Here is a 17,520-nt window from a genome sequence, read left to right as displayed (position 1 = left end):
ATTACTAATTAATTTTCTCCTTTTTTTAAGGCGTCGAACAAATGAAAAAAGATTTGTTTTGTTTTTTTTTTAAATCCAGGTGTATTATATTAAAGAAAAAACAAATTTTAAATTACAGTTAACAACCTGATACAAATTAAGCAGCAAGCATTTGCAGATTTTCTCTTCTTTTTCTAATTTTGCCGTTGCGAAAAGAAGTATATATGCAATTGTTGGCAATGTTGCACACGATGTGGCAGACGAATTTTTATGACACATGAGAAAACAAATTTTATTTAACCATGGCAGTCCACGTGGATTTTTCTGATTCTTCTCCTGTTGAAGGACAATTTAGCGACGTTGAAGATGAAAAGTAATGCAATTTTTCATATTATCAAGTTATTTTAATGTAATTTAGTGCTTTTATCAGAGACTCGAACGTTGCTGAAGGTATTCGACAACTTAATCTTGAGACCAATGACGAAGTGCCGCCCGTCGATGAAAATAACGAAGTCTATTATTCAGACGATTCTGAAATGAGCGATGACGATTGTTACGATTGGCAATATGGTAACAACATAATGTTCAAAGCTTACTTTCAATTCGTTAACTGACAACATTTACTGCAGATCAGGGGCCTCAAATAAAAGTACAGGGAGCCCAACCCAACCAACAGACTAGTTCCAATAAAGTGGTTTCTTTCCAGCCAAGAGAAAAGCTATTCAAGAAATATTCCCAAAAGATTAATGTGGACGAGTTCAAAATGCCTTCGTTGCCAGGTGATGACAAGGTGCGTCTCAGAGACAAGGCAGACAGAGCTACTGCTGAGCAAGTTATGGATCCCCGGACAAGAATGATTCTGTTTAAATTAATGAACAGAGGATTTATCACTCAAATCAATGGTTGTATCTCCACTGGAAAAGAAGCCAATGTATATCATGCAACAGGAAAAGATGACACACATTTGGCCCTCAAAATTTATAAAACATCCATTCTTGTATTCAAAGACAGAGACAAATACGTCACAGGCGAGTTCAGGTAACCTTGACACCTTACAATCTTATTTTGTTTATGTTTGTGGCTCACTAGTTTTTTTTATTGCAGATTTCGACATGGTTATTGTAAGCACAATCCCCGTAAAATGGTTCGAACTTGGGCTGAAAAAGAATTGAGAAATTTATTGAGACTTGAAGCAGCTGGTTTACCATGTCCCAAACCAATTTTGCTGAGAAGTCATGTGTTGTTGATGACTTTCATTGGTGATGCTGGTTGGCCTGCCCCCCGACTAAAGGTATACTGAAAATATCCGATAGATTACACGGGTGTCGAGATTTAATTTGATGCTTTTATACTACAAGGAAGTTGAGCTGAGTGAATCGAAAGCCCGTGAGTTATATCGAGACACAATCATTTTGATGCGGCGAATGTTTCACGACTGCAGACTCGTTCACGCTGATCTCAGCGAATTCAACATGCTGTAAATTTTAAACTTGTGTGATTATTATAGACCCACGCTATTTATTATCTTAATTACCAATCCTAGGTATCATGAAGGATCATTGATCGTAATCGATGTGTCTCAATCAGTAGAACATGACCATCCGCATGCTCTTGAATTTCTTCGTAAGGATTGCACTAATATTACCGACTTCTTCAAAAGAAACGGAGTTTGCGTCATGACAGTTAAAGAACTTTTTGATTTTGTTGTTGATTTGACTATCAATGAAACCAATATTGAGGTATTTACAATTTGGAAAACACACTTGTATTTTTAGTGACACATTTTGAATTCCAGGACTACTTGGATAGAATGGCAACAGTTTCTTCCGAAAGAAATATTCAAGGAGAGTCTACAGCGGAAGATTTGGTGAAAGCAGAAGTCTTTAAACAGACATATATTCCTCAAAGATTAGATGAAGTGAGTGCGCGCCCTGGTTCATTTTCTTTCTTTTTCACTAACCTCAATATTCCGTCAGGTCATGTTCTTTGAACGAGACATTAGACAAATTAAAGCGGGAGAGAAAATTGAATTGAACTACGCGAATGTAACTGGAATTAAACCAGACTTGTCAGGCCCAAAGCAAGTTCCAGACATTTTGGATAATTCTATTGTGGACGGAACTAGCAGCGATGAGGCATCTGGTGAGTCTGATTCAGAAGATGGTGAAAAGAAACAATTTGTGAGCAGTGCACGACCTCGCGACGAATCCCCCAACAGTCGAAAGGTAAATTTTGCTGCTAGGTTTTTTAACGTCTAACTTTACCTTGAAATTCGTTTGGAATAGGAGAGGAAAAAGGCCATCAAGGCTGAGCAATCAGAAAAACGGAAGCAGAAAGTAAAGAAACACGTCAAGAAAAGAAAGGAAAAACTCGCCAACACCAAAAAGTAATTACCTTTTTTGATAAGTGTTTGCTGATGTATTTTTTCGACTCAAATAATATGGGAAATTTACCAAACCAGAAGGTTTTATTTTTTAATTCCTTATAAAATCACGAATCTTAAATGTGTATTGAATTCCCCGACCGAGATTAAACATATGATAGAAACTCTGAGATTACCTGAGAAAGAGTTATAGATCACAACAGATATGAGAGATAAACGTTGACTTTGGCATTCAACCCGTACATGATTCCATAATAACATTACGATACGTTAGCACTGATAAGAAAAATTAAAGCAGCAATAGCAACAACTGCTCCGAGTGATGCAGCACTAATTGGAACGAAGCACAATTTAGCCGTTCCTTTGTGACATGCAATGAATGTCATGAACGAATCCAATTTTTGAGCCGGAACATCTTGAAAGCCGAACGGACGAACACGTATCCTCATTCCTACAGAGCGCACGTTTCGACTTGCAGCAGTAACATACGCAGCCTGTGGTAAGGAAACAAATTCGAATTACTTTTCCTGTTGTTCTTTTGGATGTTAAGAGATCTTACAGAAACCAGTGGAGCTATGGAAACAGTAGCCCACTGAACCAACAACATTATCACAATAAAAGAGTGCGCATCGATTGTATAGTACAGAAATCCAGGATGAATGACGGTCATTGTCGTCACAATTGTACGGGTCGTGGAGAGTAGCAGGAGTAAACCGATGGCTGGAGAAACATTTTCGTTCAAGTACAGCAGGAACTTTTCAAATTCCAACATTTCCTGTTGAATCGATAAAATTCAATTCTATTGTTTGTTATCTATTAGCGCAATTTTCTACATGGGAAACTAATGAGCTGTTTCTTACTTTCATGGCGATTTCCAACGACATGGATTTCTCAACTACGCGTTCGCTAATAGAACTAACGTACGACATCAATAATTGGCATTCTATGCAATAGTTGCTAACAACTAAGCAGTGAACAACGTCTTGGCATAAAGTGGAGGCAATCATTACCCCCATCAATGAATTGCGGACGGGGTTACTCCTGTAATAATAGAAAGTAAACAAAAAAAAAGTTTAAATATTGACCGACTAATCGACAATAGAAAATAACTTGCATTTGAGGAAGGAACCAAACTGTCTTTATTGGACTGGTGCAGACAAGAAAAATTTGAGCGATGAGTGACCAAAGTAACCAAACCACTGAGAGTATAACATGTGTACGAAGTCTTCGAAGAAGAACTCGTTGTGTCGTTGCTCCTCTTGATCTCGAAGTCAGTAAAAAGACCTGCAAACTCACAGGAAACCTAAAGTTAAAATAAGAAATGCAGTACTCAAATTACCAAGTCCACCTCACTAACCTTCTCAAAGAGTGTTTGTAGATGTTCATTATCTGTTATTCGCAATAAATAAATTGTTTGGATAAATGCGCCGAGATGTAACAATGGAGGTAAAATGTAGCAAAGGAAAAGACTTCCATCACACACAACTTCAGGTGTGTCAAGTGACTTGGTCAAATGTCTGACATTTTGACTAACATGATCAACACCAGGAATTTTAATGTATGAAAAACCTTTGTCCCTTCTAAACAAAAATTAATATTTAATTTCAGATTAACCTTGGGAATAGAAAGAATAAATAGTAGTAGCAATATGACACCTGTAGCATGTTAAGAGTTGCATTACATAACCAAAGATGAGGAAGCATGTCACCAAGAATAGATGGATTTTGTTAATTGCACTCAGAGCAAGCGTTTGGTCATTGAAGTCTCCTAACAGAGGTCTTAGACCAAGTAGTCCCAAAAGCCTAGTGTATGGTAGAATCATCTTGCGCTGGCAGTAGTTCAAAACTGCAGATGTACTAAAAGGTTGTGGTGGGTTGTATTCCAATAAATCACGAATCTCATGAAAACATGAAGAGAAGTTCAAATTTCCAGAAATTGGTGGTAGAAAATATTACTGTAAAAGAATACTACCTCCGATACCTCAACAATTTCACAATTTTCTGGGCTGTTACTGACAGTGGCAGTTCTACCTAAACAAACTGGTGCTCGATTGCAAAATGATGTATCGACGTTTGAAGCCATTTCGATCATTCACTACATTAAAAAATATATGACTTTCCCGTTAAGGATTGATAACAATCGAATGTTTCATGGAAAGATAACAACACAGTATATTAAACCAAGTAAGAACTAAGAAGTCACACAACGGGCAACGGCAACCTTTCTCGAAGTTCAGAGTCTGTAAATCAAAACAAACAACGTTGCCGGTTGCCCCATTGAAGTTTTATTATGGTAATTTTTTTTTAATTTTTTTTTACTTCTTAAATTTTAAATTTGTGCAAATCAATCAATCTAACATACTTTAAAATAACAACTAACAAACTATAAATTTAGTAATAGCCAGTAGTACTGCAATAAATGGTGCAATAAAACCAACACGCACGACGCACGTCAACAGCATTGAATTGAATTTCATATTATCATATTAAGCGACTAACCATTATCCCATGAGTTCCATGTGCCACATTTCACAGAAAATTTCAAGGTTATACTGTAATAGTAAAGAGGCAAATGAACGAGTCCGTTAAACCGTTATGTCCGTTAACGGTTTATAGTAAAACTTGTACTCAAATTAACCACCTAGATCGGATGACTCTGCCTAGATGGCGAAATCGTCGAGCTGTGGGCCATCTGGCGACAGTCGTCCAATGTTGTTGTCTGATTAGGACCTTCGTTGCCGAAAAGAAAAATGAAAAAAATATGGCGACCGAACACGTTGCGACTTGCGAGTGTCGGTGGTGTCGGTTAAGAGCGTTAAGAGGCGTACACATCAAGAATTCGTGCTAGTGAAACAGCAATGCAAAGCACCGCGTGTGAATTGTCCTTAGAGAGAAGAAAAAAATTTCACACAGTTAGTAAGGTAAGAATTGTAGAATTCCAGAGAAGAGTTAAGTAAAAGTTGAAGTGTGAAAATTAAAGTCTTTCAATAAGGTCGAGTATGTATATACATAGGTGGATTTTGCAGTAAAGTAATAATTGTAAAGAAAAAAATAGAAAATGTTTGAAAAATTTCACTTTTTTACAGATATGACAACACAAAGATGAAGAATTTACTAATTTAGCCCTGACTGCTGGTGTGGAGTTGGCGCCAATTTGCTGTTAGCCCCTTTTGTGATGTCATGGTGATGTGTTCAATGTCAAGTAATGCATATTAATAGCTGGACCTGCTGGACCCTGACATATTATTACTCGCACTTGAGGTAATTTTGCAATTGACTATTATGATGAGTATTAGGTTCATTGAATATTTTTTCATTGATGTCTTAGAACAGGCTGGTAAATTCTGAGCTTCTGTGTGTCAGTCAAAGGTGCTATGTGCAGATTGTTTTGTTGCAGCCAGCCAGCAGTGATGGGTGTTCTTCTTGCTACCTTTACCAGCTGTATGTTTCATAATTGCCGAAATGTCGGCGATTGTTAGCTGTACCTATTCGGCTCTACGTCTCATCTCGTGCATTATCACTAAAGAGCTTGTAAAGTAATTTTGATGATAAATTTCCCTGCAATAATGCAATAGGTTATATTAGTTTATGTTTAGTTCAGAGACAGAGATCCCTTCGCACAACTGTTGCAGAAATTGAAATCACAACAAAGTCTGAGCTTCATGGGTGTCGTTCATTTAACATGGTTTTGTTGCAGCCAGCTGGTGAAAGGTGTGATCGAGACAAGTTGAGCTGCAGCTGCTGCATGCAGTTTATTAAGCTGGTGTTATCTGAAGTGTCACTGCAGGAAAACTTCTTAAATTGGTAATTATATTGATATTATTGGTTGTATTGGCAAGTCTTGTGTTTTCTTTGTTTGCTTGTTTTTTTGTTTGTTTTTTTTTTGTATTCAACAGACAAGTTTAACTTGATGTCATGTGGGAAATTAGGGTTAATATTTCCTCCTTCCAAATAATTGGTTCTGTTCAAAAATAGTCACATTGTTGGTCAGCTTCCACTGAGTTTTTTTTTTTTCGATTTTCTTCCAATCAAACGAGAACCACTAGAACAAAAATTCCCACTTAGTATTACCAAGTTTTTGTAACATATTGGAAGTAGATATACAGAATTATTTCCTGGTTTCTTTTTTAATTTCAATTTATTATAAATTTTAAATTTAGTAAATTGGATTATCAGTAACCTTTTTCACATTTCAAAATGTTTTTGGTTCATCAATGTTCTTTTGCTTTGTAGGAGTTCGTGGTTGGTTGGATGTTTATTCTGGTGTTGCTGTTTTGTGTACAGTGGTTTTGCAGCCCCTTTCCAATTGAGAGATGCTCTGAAATGGAGTTTGGTGGAGACTTGCAGTTCAACATAACACTTAAATGTGTCATTTGCCTATGTTGGTGTCCATGCAGTAAATGCAGTATTGAACAGTTGGGTAACATGGTAAATGTTGCCTGATGGCTGTCGGGCTTATTTTATCGGCTGTGTTTTGTCGATATGTCGTCCCTCCCCTCCCCCTCCGCTAGATACGACATGAAGCTTTTGCTTTCGCAGAAAATAATGTGAATTTGTTTGCAACGATCTTTTATATATCCGAGCCGAGTCCTTTCCGTCTACATTCGGTGTGAAGAGCAAAACCCGAATTTCAACACATTTTTCTGCTTAGCAACGAAACAAAGCGAGTGTCAAAACATGGTCTTACTTGCGCATACTTTATTGTGGCAGAAACGCGTTGGTCATGTTACAGGGTGAAATTTTTTTCCCTTTTGTTCATGCAGCATCAAACGACAGGCGATAGGTTCCGGCGGTCATCAACTATTCAAGATGGTAGGCCTGTCAATGTAAAAGACCGGGTAAGGGTAGCTCCTGTAAATGTTATTCATTTATGTTAAATAGCTGCTAGTAGGATCTCATTGTTGATTTGCGGTTACAAAATCCATAGCCCTAGAGTTCAGGTATTGTCAATCATTTGATTTGCGTTTTAGATGCTCCTCAATCAGTTGTGGAAATACGATCCCCCCCCCCCCGCTTCTCCTGGATGGTTACTTAGGATCATTTAAGTTCATATTTGAGTTATGCGTTGTGAACGTAACGGACGAACTCTGACAGTCTATCGAATTTTAGCAGTTGCGTCTAATTTCTTATTTTATTGATTTTATTCAACCGTTTTATGAGAAGCTTTGTATTTTTTAAATTAATAATTTACCTTTTTTTAATCTTTTTTTTTTTAAAGATTTTCTTCTCCGACCGCAGGTGCAAGGATTACGTGTTTGAAACTTAGATAAGTTTGCAGTAGAATATTTTCAAAAAAAGCCGACTCTCCTTCAAACGGTTCGAAATGTAAGATTTATTCAATTCATTCACCGAAGAAACGAGTCAAATGTCAAATGTGGTATTTTTAAAGTGACTAAAGTTTAAGCCATTATCATTTATGATTTGATATTGTTTTTTGTAGACCCATCCCCAGCAACGTCAACCTACAGAAAGAAAAAGGCTAGTTTCTATGGCCTTGAAGCTCGCGGTGATCATTACGCAAAACGTGTCATGCAGTGGTGTAGAGGTTGGGTGAGAACGACACGTGTTGCTTCATTATCAAAAAGGTCCAACAGCCGCAAGGCTTAGGAGGTGAGGGTGAGGAAAAAATCGAGTGAGCATCTCCGACACGTCAACAACTCCATACTTCGTCGTAATATCAGTTCGCAATCATGGGTAAATGTTCATTTTTATTTCAAGTCGTAAATCAATTACCTTGTTTTCAGTTGTTGGTATGACTAGTTATTAATGTTCAAATCGTGTATTGTATAGTTAATTATGGCGGTATGTTGCTGCCGGATGTTGATCGTTGATGTCGACTACGAGAGGAAATTGTATTAAAGGAAATAGAAAAGGCGACAGAAGTCAATCAAGTGAGCATCTCCGACCCGTCAACAACTGCATTTATCGTCGTATTAACAGGTCGCAATCACGGGTAAATATTCTGTATTTTTACGTTGAATTTTCTAGCAATTTATATTTTTTTTTCTATTTGATAATATGCCCGTTATTATTGAATATTGTCTAGTTAACTATGGCGTCGTGCAGCTATTGGTTGTTTCGTCGATTTCTGGGTCGACCACTGGTGTGCTGATGCCCCTGGGTATGGCGGATACCAAACCGCAACGCCGCCGCCTTACTACACAACAGCAAACGCAACGACCAGTTACTACACCGAGGTTGCACAGTTAGGTTTACAGTTACACCACCAAGGGTCCAGGTACACCACAACTTGTGCTGCTCCGAGCTACTACACCGAAGACCAGAAGTTTTATTCTTCCCCGGGCTACACTACTAAATCGCATGTGCACACCCCCAAGGCTCGGAAGTACTAAACTCCCTAGGCACCTGAGACTACACAACTACGTATGCTGTCCCAAGTAGTACACCAAGGCTCCAAAGTACTGCAGCACTAAGGCACTGGACTACTACACGACTATACATGCTGCTCAACCTACGACACCGAGACTCCAGCTTATTACACCACCAAAGGGGTCGAACACAGTGGCGCCCAAGTACGTAGCATCTCCGACACCGAACACGGCAGCCCCGAAGTTTCGAATAATCTTCGTTTCAAACAGTGGAACGACAAAGAGTGAGGGTGAGCTCTTTATTATTGTAATTTTTTGGAACATGTACTAATGACTGGTTTTCCTTCCTTGTCTGTTTTTCCGACGAATTTACTGCAATCCCGTCTAATTGAATAGCAAAGATACCGTCGGCGTAGCATTCGTACGTGTACACCGCGTTAAACTTGACATTGTCGGTCGGAAAGCCGAACTTGACGATGGCCGTACCATCACCTACGACAAGTGCGTTATTGCCACAGGTAAACATTTTATGCCAAACGAAATTCATCTTTAAAAGTCTCAATGATTACTCCTTTATGGAATGTTGAACAACTTTGATAATCTTCCTGCTTGATAGTATCTGAGAATCTACTTAAACTGCTAGCAATTTATTTCTGTGATTACGAATAAATACGAATTAAAAAATGGCCTTTTTTTCTTGTAGGTGGTATGTCTTTTCCGATCCCTGAGCGGTGCCCTCAAAGATGCCCACGAGCACGTAACGCTGTTCCGCAACATCGATGGCGGTAACATAGGCCGAGTCCTCCCTAAATATTTGAGCCAATGGACTTCCGAGAAGGTGAAAGCGCAAGGTGTCAATGTGTTGCCCAAAGCTAATGTTGAGGGTGCAATTTTGGAAGACTACAAGTAAACAGTTATTTCAGTACATGTTTTAGCGATGTTAATTCAAATCTAGAATTCATTTCAGCAGATTTAAACTAACCATGTCATCGCTGTTGTTGACTTGTTAAATTAGATTCTAATTATTGTGTATGGACTTTATTTTTTATTAGGCTGGAGATGTTGCGTTCTTTTGTGATATCAAATTGGGTCGTCGTCCGATGGAACATCATCACTTTGCTGTTGTATCAGGGCGATTGGCTGGAGAGAACAATACTGGCAACGAAACATGGATGAACAACTGCAGTGCACTGTCACCAAGTGCATTCTTCGTCGTATTATCAGTACGCAATCGGGTAAATATTCTGTTTCATGGAGTTTGTATCAATTATTTGTTTTTATATGTTAATGTACCATATAAAATATTAATGTTCAAATCAATTACCGCCTATTTGATTGTAGTGTCGTGCTGTTGCCGTTTGTCGTATCGTTGAAGGTTGGGTCGATCACTGGTGTACCCATGTCTCCTGGGTATGGCGGATACCAAAGCACCACGCCGTCGCCTTGCTACACAACGACAACATTCGCACCAACCGGTTACTGCACTGAGGGCCACAATTACTACACCACCAAGGCTCCAGAGTATTACACCGCAGCTAATGCTGCCCCGAGCTAAATCACCAAAGATCCTGAGTACTACACCGAGGCTCCCAAGTACTACACCACCAAGTCACCGGAGTACTACACGTATGATGCCCCAGCTTATGCACCGAGGCTCCAACTTATTACACCACCAAAGCGGCTGAATACTACACCGAGCCGCCCAAGTACTACACCACCAAGGCTCCAGAGTATTACACCACAACTTATGCTTCCCCGAGGCACTACACTGAAGCCCCGAAGTATTACTCTGCCTCAAGCTACACAACTACAACTGAGGCGGCCAAGTATCACGCAGCCCCGACTTACTACACAGCGGCTGCTCCTTCGTACTACGTTGAACCGGAATACTACACCGAGGCTCCAGTTTACTACACCACAACCTACGCTACACCTAGCTACTACTACATCGAGGCCCCTAAGTACTACGCTACCAAGGCACCTGAGTATTATACCACTACTTTCGCTGCTCTGACCAGCTACACCGAAGCTCCGAACTATTACTCTATCCCGAGTTACTACACCACTAAGGCACCTGAATATTACGCCGCACCCTACGCTTCTCCAACTTACTATAGCGACGTTTTCTGATTTTTATTGTATCTTTCCTATTTCGCATGTTGGAAGTGACTATTGCTCTATTCGCTCTGCATTCCGACATGTTCTGATGTGGGACGAACTTCATTTACAGGGAAAGTTACGAAAGAAACGTATTGTGGTGTTTACTTAAAAGAAAAATGATGTTAACAGCTCTGTTTTTAACTTTATTTGGTGTTACAAAGGGGTTGCAGATTGTGTTTGGTTTCTCATAGAAGTTTATTTGAAGGGTCTGGAGTTGATCAGAGTCAGAAAGTCATTTGCCTATAACATATGTAAAACTTCAAAGTTGTAAAAAATATACAAGTCGTGAACTAAAAATGTTTTTATTATAAGTTATAAGACACAGCGAACAAAATCATTAAAAGGAATTGCTTTATTGTCCCACCTCCACCCACAATTCCACCACATTTTACAATCACATACATACATACACTTAAGTTAACCCGTTGGCTGCCACGCCATACAACCCGTAGGTTGTACTCTACTACTCTACGCGCCACGTCTGAAGGATCCATGGCCAAGGTGGGACTTGCCATTGCTGACAAGTCCGTGCTGAAAAGGGGGAACTATGGTGCATTGCCTAACAGGCTTGCCTTGCGGCAAATTTTGGGCTTGGCGACTCTCCGACCCCGCGGCATGAAAACCACGAAGCCGAACAGCGCGGCCCGTGCTAAGGAGCTAGGGGAGAACAAAGGCGTGGCAGACAACGGGTTAACTAACACAAACGAACACATATAACCAAAAACAAATGATGATCCGCAATTCCGCACTGACACTTTGGAGATACCGGCGACGTTATGGTGTCCATCTTCTCGAAATTTCCTCTGCATTACCTGAATAAAGAGAAAACAATTCTTATTTACTGACATGCCAATAAAAGTTACATAATACAGAAAGAAACAATAATCAGGTTTTTTAGCTCAAAGATTTAAATATGCAATTTTTGAAAGTTTAAATCAAGCTTGCAATGTTGAGAACTGTAAACAGAACAAAGCTCACTTGCTAGTCTTTTAAAAAAAATCCGGAAGTAAACCGGAAGTAACCACAGTGCCTCAACCATTGAGCTGTCATCAAATTAAACCACATATTCGTGATCCCCATGAAATTTGGGGTCGATTAGGTGTGATTTAAACGAAATCCAAAATTTGGCCAAAATCGAGAATTTTCCTGAACTATATAGTTCAGGAAAATTTTCAAAACCGGAAGTACGAAAACGTAAAAAACAGAACATGAACTTTACCACAAATTTTACGAGGATCACGAATATGTGGTTCTTTTGTGCGTCAGATCAATATTTACTAAACTACTGACAGAAATGAGAAAACCGGAAGTAGAAAAAAAAAACACATTTTTAAAAATCTAACAAGTGAGCTTTGTTGGGGGAATAATTATCGTTAGTTATCAATAAATATTTCAACAAAATAACTGCCACTAAATGTTTAAAAAGATGTGCAAAGTAACTGAAACTGACTGTTTTGACAGCTGCAAATTTCAAAAAGCCATCTAGCGTTAGAAAAAAGAAACGTCCAAGTAAAACTTTGTTTGCGCGCAAGAAGGGCCTGATTTTTGAATTATTACACAGACACAGAGTTTAACGCAACTAGATTATTAGAAGATAATCTACGAAAGTAAGTCAATTGTCGGGTACCTGGGCATAATACCGTGGTGAGTAACTGCAGGTGTGTAACAGCAAAGGGTAGCGACCACTGAAGTGTTCCAACTCGTCGGTGAAGTAAAACAAGTTGTAGCAGCAAAAGCAGTGAAGCTAGATGAGCGTACGTCGGGAAGATAAGGATGGAGCAGAACGTTGCTGGATGTCCCTCTTCCTTCATGGACAAAGGTCAGAATTGGCTCAAGGATCTATTATGTGCTCGGTAAAAAAAATGTATTGCATTAATGAATTGAAAATATAACAGTTAATAAAGCATTTCAATCTTTACCTATACTAACAAGCACACTGAAGTTTTCATGATAAAAAACCGCATAATGGAAATCACAGCAACCAACAGCCTTACTCCTGAGGTTGAGGTAAATTTCCTGAAAGAAAGTGTCATTATGAAGTATTCAGTAGCGTGGTGATAGGTTATATTGATGCTTACCTTTATCATATGTGAATGGTGATGAATTTAGTATGGCATTTGACGTGGTGTGGTTGGTGTGGTAGCAGAATGGGGAAATACCTTGTCTCCGCACATTTGTATTCCACGATATGTAAGCTTCACAGATGAATTTTAAGGCTTTTGACAACATGATGGGTCTATTGGAGGGAAAGTGACTGAGCGCTGAGTCAACTTTTTGGAATGACTGACAGTATGCATCTAAAATTTGAAGAAATAAGTTGGTACAGTATAAAAATAAGGAAATTAGGTAAAGATAAACCTATATTGATACGAAGTTCAATTTGGTATATGAAATCACCGGAATATAAATATTAATTAGCATCCAATTGTTTCGCCCATTTTGCCTCCTTTCACGATGTAAAAACAACAAGGGCGACACTGGCGACATCTAGTAATGAGTTTTGAATCCTAAGTTGGTTGCAATATTGGGCACTTTGTATAAACTTTGTAGCAGGCGACAAAATGGCGATACCCTTAAAACTGTTGATATAGAAATTAACACGTGAACCTGTTTGCTGCAAAGAACGCTTTGTATTGCTACTCGCCTAGCCACAATCGTCAACAGCACTGAGTCCCCCTCTCTTATTCCTTTGTCTGGGTAGGTCCTTCTCCCCCTCTCTTCTTTCCTGGCTATCCTGCGTTGCCGCACTGTCCAGTTTGTTTATCTTTTATACTCAACACCTCCCCTCAAACTGGACCCCCAAAAATAAACATGAGCACAGAATACACAGCATATTTGAATCAGACATAAATACTAGGTTCAGTGTCACAAGACAAATAATAAGAAAAGAAATATCAGCCTCCTTTAACTCTTCAGTTACACCTCCCCTACACCCCGAACGCCAATCTTGTCACGGAGATACTTGAAGCGTGGAGCAGCCAGGGGTTTCGTGAGTGCATCGGCCAGTTGCTCCTGGGAGCTTACATAGTTTATCATCTCTTCTGTCATGTCGATCGTAACGCTTCCTTTTTCTGTCCGCTTCTTCTCCTTCTCTCTCACGCCGGCGTTTGTATTGACGGCATTGAGCTCTAACATGCGTAGTGGAGTTGCACTCCCAGCATGTTCTCGGTATACCAGCATGTTGACTGGAAGGGTGGCTTTTTCCTTTGTTCTGACCGTACTGGGCAGGAAGTGCTTGCTCTTTGTGCTGTGATTCATCTCTGTTCGGCTTACTGAGATAGGCAGTATCAGATGTCGATTTTGCTTCTTCGTCGTTGCGCAGGCTCTTGTCCAATGCTATAAGGCGAGTAGTCAGTTTCTTGAGAGTTTTCTCTGCAACAGGCGTGCTGTCCCATGCAAAGGCAAAAACACGGAACTCTGGAGGAAGCGACATGAGTATCTTTGCCATTATTTGATTATCATCAATAGCTATGTTGAGGCTCTTCAGACGGAATGCTATCTGTTCCAACTCAGTCAGGAAGCTTGATACACTTTGGCTTGGTCGAAATGTGCATCCATAGAACTTTGTCCACAATAGAGGTGCATTGTCTGCGGCATCTTCTTCATACTCAGTCTCCAATTTCATCCACATCTCTTGGGCTGTGCTACAAGACATCAGGATCCTTGATTGGTCTTCTTTGATGGCGCCAAATATGTTCTGCATTGCCGTGGTATTTCTCTTGTTCCAGTTGGTTATATCAGCTGCATTTTCAATCACCTGGTCAGCATTGCGTCTCTGATTGTGGTAACAAAACGAGAAGATGGTTAGGTTTGTGATATCCATGGCAGCCTCACATTATCTCAATGTGGAATCTCCCTCACATCATCTCGATGTGGAATACCTCTCACATTATCTCAATGTGGAATCTCCCTCACATCATCTCGATGTGGAATACCTCTCACATTATCTCAATGTGGAATCTCCCTCACATCATCTCGATGTGGAAAAACACTCAGCTGTCTCCTAGATGCTTGCAACTCTAGCACACACTTGTCCACCATCATATGATGGAATTTAGCCAGAGTGACCAAACAGATTGAGAAAGAAACACAAAAAAGAGAAATGTCCAGCAAACACAAACACACAAAAAACAAAATCAAGTGGCAGAGATTAAGCACTCACGCCGGGATCTAAGTTTGTCAATTTAATAGTTGGTACCACGCCACAGATAGGCATCTCATATCGCGTTGTTGTCAGGCACGGATCACACACATAAAGAAAACAATAAATCATCAATAAACTTACTTCAGCAGGTTGCCGTTGAGTCCCGTTCACGACTTCCCAAAGCTCAACACTTTGTAACGCCAGCTTCATTCCAAATTTCCAAGACGCGTAGTTTTTCCCATTCAGACACCATACAACATGGCGGCGGCCATCTTTCTCCATCACTCCAGAAAAGAATTTCTAATTTCTTGGGAACAGTTAGCCGGGGACACACACAAAAAAAAAATAATTGTTCAGACAGAGTAGCTGTTAGCTGTGCGTACAGCTGGGCCCATAACCTGTTGATATAGAAATTAACACGTGAACCTGTTTGCTGCAAAGAACGCTTTGTATTGCTACTCGCCTAGCCACAATCGTCAACAGCACTGAGTCCCCCTCTCTTATTCCTTTGTCTGGGTAGGTCCTTCTCCCCCTCTCTTCTTTCCTGGCTATCCTGCGTTGCCGCACTGTCCAGTTTGTTTATCTTTTATACTCAACAAAAACACTGATTGGAAACCACATGTTGAAAACGTATCGTTGGATTGGATAATACGGCGTACTTTTCTTTCTTGACATTTTTATTCGTAATAATGGTAATTGCTCTTAGGATTCTTGGATGTGACTGTGTTAATCATTTGTGTTTGAATTTAGGTATTTATCTGGTAACAGCCTATAATTTCTACATGGCAATTTCATCTGATCATGTGGCCTAAGCAGCTGAACATTCTGCAAAATGTCGTCTCTTTTTCCTGTACCAGCTTCATGTTTGTCAGAAACACTTCAGAACAATTCGGGTAAATATAATGTTCAACTTTCTAACTGTGAGACTACAGATTTAGTTCTCTTCAACTAGTTCTCTTCGACCTATTTCAGTTGTGGAAATTTAACCTTTGAAAAGCTTGCCAACTGTACATTCCTTTGCAACATTTATTCTGAAGGATTTTGTAGTTTAAGTTAACTTCGATCAAAATGTTTTTTCATTTGAGAAATTGTTGCTTGATAGTAATTGAGTTGTTCGTTTTTTTAAAATAGGATTAACACCCTGGTATCTGGTAACAGTCTATAATTTCTACATGGCAATTTCATCTGATCATGTGGCCTGAGCAGCTGAACATTTTGCCAAAATGTCTCTTTTTCCTGTACCAGCTTCACGTTTGTCAGAAACACTTCAGAACAATTCAGGTAAAAATAATGTTCAACTTTCTAACTGTGAGACTACAGATTTAGTTAGTGCCTATCTCTTCAACCTATTTCAGTTGTGGAAATTGAACCTTTGAAATCTTGCCAACTGTAAATTCCTTTGCAACATTTATTCTGAAGGATTTTGTAGTTCAACTTAACTTCGTTCAAATTGTTTTGTCATTTGAGAATTGTTGCTTGATAGTAATTGAGTTGTTTGTTTGTTTTTTTTTTTTTTTTAATAGGATTAACACCCTGGTGGAGTTTGAGCTTCTTTGTTGCTGCCCAACTTACACATGGATTTGACGCAGCCAGCTGAGGGCTTTAATTCTTGTAAATAACATTAAATGACATTTATTCGTCTTTTAATTGACAGCATTTCCATTGATGCTGAAGAAGTGAAGATTATTTAATTCATTTCATTTTGGTTATAGGTTGATCATGTATGTTCGTGTAGTTGCTGTCCGATGTGGAACGTTGTTGCAGCCTATGCTGGTGAAAGATCTTTCTACATCATGTTCAATTGGCCGTTCCTTGGTGCTGATGTTGTGTTACCGAAGTTGCATCATATTTTGTTAAATTGTCATCGTGACTATTGCAGTTTACCGTTTATAAGTTCAGAAGCAACAAAAACAAATATGGGTTGTTTATGTCAACAAATAATAAACATGTTTCCGGGGAGGGGAAAGTGGAGGATGTTGGAGGGGGGGAGGGAGGATATTTAAAGTTTGGATAAAAATTCAGTTAATCTAAAACCCTACAAATGTTGCCCTACCAATTAATCTCCAAACCCCACAAACACATACCTTCCAATCCTTTCAACCCCGAAAACATAAACCCACTAACCCTTAAATTTATACCCTTAACCCTATAAACCAATGTTATACCTTAACCTTGTAATATCTGTAATAAAAAAAATAAATATGTAGCATGAACCAAGTTTTATTTCTCTTTTAAAATGTTCAAAAAAATTCAATAAACAGAGCGTCCGGTTCAAGACGGTTTACTACTGCACGAGTTTAAACGCAACCCGCCACCACCGCTGCGGCAATGAGACAAAAAGCGATGGTTTAGTTTTGCGGAAATCTGCGTCAGTCAAGTTACAAGTTTTTCTAATTCAAGAACTCGTGTAGAATTTTGCATCTAGTCTACTGGTGCAAATAGCGATCCTATGTGTTTGGTAGTTATGAAGATGGTTGTTTAAAAAACAAACAATGGTGAGTTTTTTTGGCTACTCCGACTTGTTTT

General features: G+C 39.2%; 4 protein-coding genes and 1 long non-coding RNA gene across 11 annotated transcripts in view; 3 read left to right on the top strand and 2 right to left on the bottom strand.

The window, feature by feature from the left end:
- Positions 1-11,147, top strand: part of LOC124195517 — a 67,845-nt gene extending 56,698 nt beyond the window's left edge. The window contains exons 1-13 of one of the 5 annotated variants that reach the window (XR_006875247.1): positions 5,110-5,282; positions 5,448-5,622; positions 5,690-5,897; positions 5,958-6,165; positions 6,595-6,789; positions 7,580-7,686; positions 7,802-8,055; positions 8,152-8,314; positions 8,408-8,980; positions 9,087-9,208; positions 9,394-9,596; positions 9,743-9,925; positions 10,032-11,147. Coding sequence is in view for 2 of the 5 variants with exons in the window: in XM_046589957.1 (XP_046445913.1) it covers positions 9,167-9,208; positions 9,394-9,528; positions 9,743-9,925; positions 10,032-10,178 (507 nt within the window). In the remaining 3 variants the exon portion in view is untranslated. Of the gene's footprint in view, positions 1-5,050; positions 5,283-5,447; positions 5,623-5,689; positions 5,898-5,957; positions 6,166-6,594; positions 7,739-7,801; positions 8,056-8,151; positions 8,315-8,407; positions 8,981-9,086; positions 9,209-9,393; positions 9,597-9,742; positions 9,926-10,031 lie in introns of those variants that run through there. The other 4 variants (XR_006875245.1, XM_046589957.1, XM_046589958.1 and 1 more) reach the window with 4 other exon arrangements.
- On the top strand, positions 222-2,436 carry LOC124195507 (serine/threonine-protein kinase RIO1-like). The gene is made up of 9 exons (XM_046589942.1): positions 222-352; positions 410-549; positions 609-1,017; positions 1,084-1,270; positions 1,338-1,456; positions 1,523-1,718; positions 1,775-1,897; positions 1,956-2,204; positions 2,265-2,436. The coding sequence occupies exons 1-9, from the start codon at positions 282-284 to the stop codon at positions 2,367-2,369; spliced, it is 1,599 nt and encodes a 532-aa protein (XP_046445898.1). The 5' UTR covers positions 222-281; the 3' UTR covers positions 2,370-2,436.
- LOC124195509 lies at positions 2,470-4,613 on the bottom strand. 2 transcript variants are annotated; one of them, XM_046589946.1, is made up of 7 exons: positions 4,343-4,613; positions 4,018-4,259; positions 3,720-3,942; positions 3,477-3,646; positions 3,223-3,403; positions 2,922-3,137; positions 2,470-2,856 (listed from the first exon to the last, which is right to left on the bottom strand). In XM_046589946.1, exons 1-7 carry the CDS (start codon positions 4,451-4,453, stop codon positions 2,623-2,625), a joined length of 1,377 nt encoding a protein of 458 aa, XP_046445902.1. In that variant the 5' UTR covers positions 4,454-4,613; the 3' UTR covers positions 2,470-2,622. The 2 variants fall into 2 exon arrangements, with proteins under 2 accessions (XP_046445902.1, XP_046445900.1); XM_046589944.1 differs by having other exon boundaries at positions 4,334-4,612.
- Positions 11,148-13,431: 2,284 nt separating the features above from the next.
- LOC124195503 lies at positions 13,432-15,544 on the bottom strand. The gene is made up of 2 exons (XM_046589936.1): positions 15,136-15,544; positions 13,432-14,625 (listed from the first exon to the last, which is right to left on the bottom strand). The coding sequence occupies exons 1-2, from the start codon at positions 15,274-15,276 to the stop codon at positions 13,801-13,803; spliced, it is 966 nt and encodes a 321-aa protein (XP_046445892.1). The 5' UTR covers positions 15,277-15,544; the 3' UTR covers positions 13,432-13,800.
- Positions 15,545-15,592: 48 nt separating this feature from the next.
- Positions 15,593-16,768, top strand: LOC124195502. 2 transcript variants are annotated; one of them, XR_006875235.1, is made up of 5 exons: positions 15,593-15,686; positions 15,745-15,887; positions 16,126-16,275; positions 16,518-16,605; positions 16,707-16,768. It is a non-coding gene; the product is annotated as an uncharacterized LOC124195502 (long non-coding RNA). The 2 variants fall into 2 exon arrangements; XR_006875236.1 differs by lacking the exon at positions 16,126-16,275.
- Positions 16,769-17,520: the final 752 nt, after the last annotated feature.

Source organism: Daphnia pulex, chromosome 6 (genome assembly GCF_021134715.1).
Source record: "Daphnia pulex isolate KAP4 chromosome 6, ASM2113471v1".
Classification (NCBI taxonomy): Eukaryota; Metazoa; Arthropoda; class Branchiopoda; order Diplostraca; family Daphniidae; genus Daphnia; species Daphnia pulex.
This window is presented reverse-complemented; position numbering and strand designations above follow the sequence as displayed.

What these genes read in the sequence shown, in the direction of transcription:
- LOC124195503 (XM_046589936.1), bottom strand. Translation starts at nt 15,276, where the DNA reads ATGGAGAAAGATGGCCGCCGCCATGTTGTATGGTGTCTGAATGGGAAA. An exon ending in CTCAACGGCAACCTGCTGAA is followed by an intron (nt 14,626 to 15,135) that starts GTAAGTTTATTG and finishes TACCACAATCAG; the next exon opens with AGACGCAATGCTGACCAGGT.
- LOC124195509 (XM_046589944.1), bottom strand. Translation starts at nt 4,453, where the DNA reads ATGATCGAAATGGCTTCAAACGTCGATACATCATTTTGCAATCGAGCA. An exon ending in CAACTCTTAACATGCTACAG is followed by an intron (nt 3,943 to 4,017) that starts GTGTCATATTGC and finishes ATTTTTGTTTAG; the next exon opens with AAGGGACAAAGGTTTTTCAT. An exon ending in CCATAGCTCCACTGGTTTCT is followed by an intron (nt 2,857 to 2,921) that starts GTAAGATCTCTT and finishes TCCTTACCACAG; the next exon opens with GCTGCGTATGTTACTGCTGC.
- LOC124195507 (XM_046589942.1), top strand. Translation starts at nt 282, where the DNA reads ATGGCAGTCCACGTGGATTTTTCTGATTCTTCTCCTGTTGAAGGACAA. An exon ending in AGCGACGTTGAAGATGAAAA is followed by an intron (nt 353 to 409) that starts GTAATGCAATTT and finishes TGCTTTTATCAG; the next exon opens with AGACTCGAACGTTGCTGAAG. An exon ending in GGCCTGCCCCCCGACTAAAG is followed by an intron (nt 1,271 to 1,337) that starts GTATACTGAAAA and finishes TTATACTACAAG; the next exon opens with GAAGTTGAGCTGAGTGAATC.